The 2,989-nt window shown below is 41.7% G+C and overlaps 1 protein-coding gene across 1 annotated transcript; it reads left to right on the forward strand.

Annotated features, from left to right (window-relative positions):
- Positions 1-981: 981 nt before the first annotated feature.
- LOC133875727 (GRAS family protein RAD1-like) lies at positions 982-2,989 on the forward strand. The gene has a single exon (XM_062313938.1). It carries the CDS (start codon positions 1,044-1,046, stop codon positions 2,577-2,579), a length of 1,536 nt encoding a protein of 511 aa, XP_062169922.1. The 5' UTR covers positions 982-1,043; the 3' UTR covers positions 2,580-2,989.

Below are 2,989 nucleotides of genomic sequence, written 5' to 3' on the forward strand. Positions count from 1 at the left end.
CAATTCATTTACGTTTGTAGATTTTTCTTTTCAGAGCCATTTGAATTGGTACATTCTTTAGGACTATATAACTTGCAATTCTTGGAATCAACTGATCCACCGTGCATGTATCCTAAGAGACCAATTTTGAAGTCTAGCTATAAAGTTCCCGTGTAAAAATTACAAGTGTTGAATGAACTAACGTGAAACTTAACATTCATGAACGTCTTTGTAATTCACATACTCATGAATGACAATCGACTCACCCAATGTTAGCTAGTCACACCGTGTGGCGTTGAGGCATTGCCTAACATAGGTCCCGACGAGGACGTACATCAAGGATTTGAGTTGAGGAGATTGTCACACTCTAGAAAGTTAGTTTCGCATTGGATGAGTGGATTATAAAGGTGCTCGTGTGTGCTAAGTCTCTTACATTGGTTCCTTACTATGTGCGATCGATTGGGTTTGTAAGTGATTTTAAGGAGCTCCAATTGTAATAATTGACTAGTCTTTTGAAGTGATAACACAAACGTGATTAATTAGCACTTTCTCTTGATCGTTACATTTTTCGCTCGATTCAATTGGTTAAATGAGCCACCTGTTAATTGAAAGCACCTACCAAAAGATCAATCATGAGGGTATAACTCAATGAACTTGCTCATTGCAGTGTATAGAGATTTAAACAGGTGAAAAGGGATGAACCTGTAGAGAGTGGGACAATTCCATTCGTAGATGACATTCACCTTTTAAGATTCTCATCTTATTTCATATTAAAATATATTGGCGTCCTAGGCATGGAATTGAAGTACTGGGACAAGAAGTAAACATCCAAATCCCTTGGAGAGGGACCGGTTTCTATTCCTCTATATGCCATTATATTAATGTGTCATCTTGTAAGTAAGACACCCATGTGTCCTCTGTTCCCAGCTAGAATTGATAGACCTTGTAAATATCACCACTGTTTCTATATATATCATCCTTACTCGATGAAATGGTCTTTCAGAGCCTTGTTGAATATTTCTTAATTAGAAAGGCAGGGAGAAAAGGATAGATTCAAGCAATTAATGGCTCACAAATACTTGTCAAATGAGGTCTACAATAATGAAAATTGTGATGCAGTGAGTGCCCATGATCTCTGTTTTTCAGCCATGGCTTGCTATCGTTTCCCATATATGCCTATGTTGGAGGACACTGATTCTACCTGGATCCTCCCCTTCTCAGATGAAACCAGAGATCATAAGAAGCAGAGGCTAACCATGACTTCTGATGATTCCATCGGAAGTAATAGTAGCCTCTATAGTGATCATGAAAGCAAAAATACCAGCAGCTTCAATAGCTTTCCAAGGCTCAATTTCAGAGATCATATATCGACTTATAATCAAAGATACCTTGCAGCCGAGGCTGTTGAAGAGGCGACGGCAGCCATAATCAATGCTGAGGAAGAAGATGGGAGTGCTGATGGGATGAAGCTTGTTCGACTTCTGATTGCTTGCGCTGAAGCCGTGGCTTGTCGTGACAAGTCACACGCCTCTGTTTTACTATCTGACCTTCGAGCAAATGCTTTGGTTCATGGCTCTTCCTTTCAGCGCGTGGCTTCTTGCTTTGTCCAGGGCCTCGCTGATAGGCTTTCTCTGGTCCAACCCTTTGGAGCAGTCGGTTTTGCAGCGCCCATTATGAACATAATGGACGTTGCCTCAGAGAAAAAGGAAGAGGCTTTTAGCCTTGTTTATCAAAATTGCCCGCATATTCAGTTTGGTCACTTTGTGGCCAACGCAACAATATTGGAAGCCTTTGAGGGAGAGAGTTTTTTTCATGTGGTGGATTTGGGGATGACCCTTGGTTTGCAACATGGCCAACAGTGGCTCACGCTGATCCACAGCCTTGCCAAACGATCAGCCGGTGATCAACCACCTTGCCACCTTCGAATAACTGGTGTTGGTCTTTCTGTCGACAGATTCCAGATCATAGGAGATGAGCTCAAGAGTTATGCAAAAAGCATGGGAATAAAATTTGAGTTCTCAGTGGTGAAAACCAACTTAGAAAAGCTGCAGCCTCAAGACATCAAACTGTTTGAGGGTGAAGTTCTAGTCGTCAATAGCATCCTTCAGTTGCATTGTGTTGTCAAAGAAAGTCGAGGAGCTCTTAATTCAGTTCTTCAGTTAATTCACAAGTCCTTCTCACCAAAGCTTTTGGTTCTGGTTGAGCAGGACTCGAGCCATAACGGGCCTTTCTTTCTTGGGAGATTTATGGAAGCACTACACTATTACTCTGCCATTTTTGACTCCCTCGACACCATGCTACCTAAATACGACACAAAGCGTGCCAAGATGGAACAATTCTACTTTGCTGAGGAGATTAAGAACATTGTGAGCTGTGAGGGGCCGGCAAGGGTGGAAAGGCATGAGAAGGTGGACCAGTGGCGCAGGAGGCTGAGCCGGGCAGGATTTCAGGCTGCACCCATTAAGCAGATGGCTCAGGCCAAGCAATGGCTTGGCAAAAATAAGGCTTTTGAAGGTTACACCATTGTGGAAGACAAGGGATCCTTGGTGCTTGGCTGGAAATCCAGGCCAATTGTCGCAGTTTCTTGCTGGAAGTGCTAACTCACAGCTGCCCAATTGATCATAGTTCAAACAATTTCCAATAAAGAGATCCAACATCATGGGAACTAAATAATTTGTATCACTGGCTAGCTACATCTAGCAATGCCCAATTCAGTGAGTGAAAACACTGGATTTGGAGTGAAAAATAAGTGATTTGAGTTTGAACTACTTAAGCTGTTAGCTGTTCAGGGTGACTGGACAAATGAAATAAAGAGAAGGCATCGCCGGTTTGCTTTGGATATATGGAGGCCGGGTTCATTAATTGTACATACAGGCCAAGTTCAATTTGTTTTATTTTTTAATGACCAAAACTGACTGTAATTGGCTCTCTCTTTTTTTTTTTCTGAAGCCTTGTAATATTGTAAACTAATACAAGTGAGGAAGTAAGGTTAGCATATTTTCTAGAAAAA

This window comes from Alnus glutinosa, chromosome 8 (assembly GCF_958979055.1).
Source record: "Alnus glutinosa chromosome 8, dhAlnGlut1.1, whole genome shotgun sequence".
Classification (NCBI taxonomy): domain Eukaryota; kingdom Viridiplantae; phylum Streptophyta; class Magnoliopsida; order Fagales; family Betulaceae; genus Alnus; species Alnus glutinosa.

Excerpts from the sequence above, each read along its gene's own strand:
- LOC133875727 (XM_062313938.1), top strand. The coding sequence starts at position 1,044 with ATGGCTCACAAATACTTGTCAAATGAGGTCTACAATAATGAAAATTGT.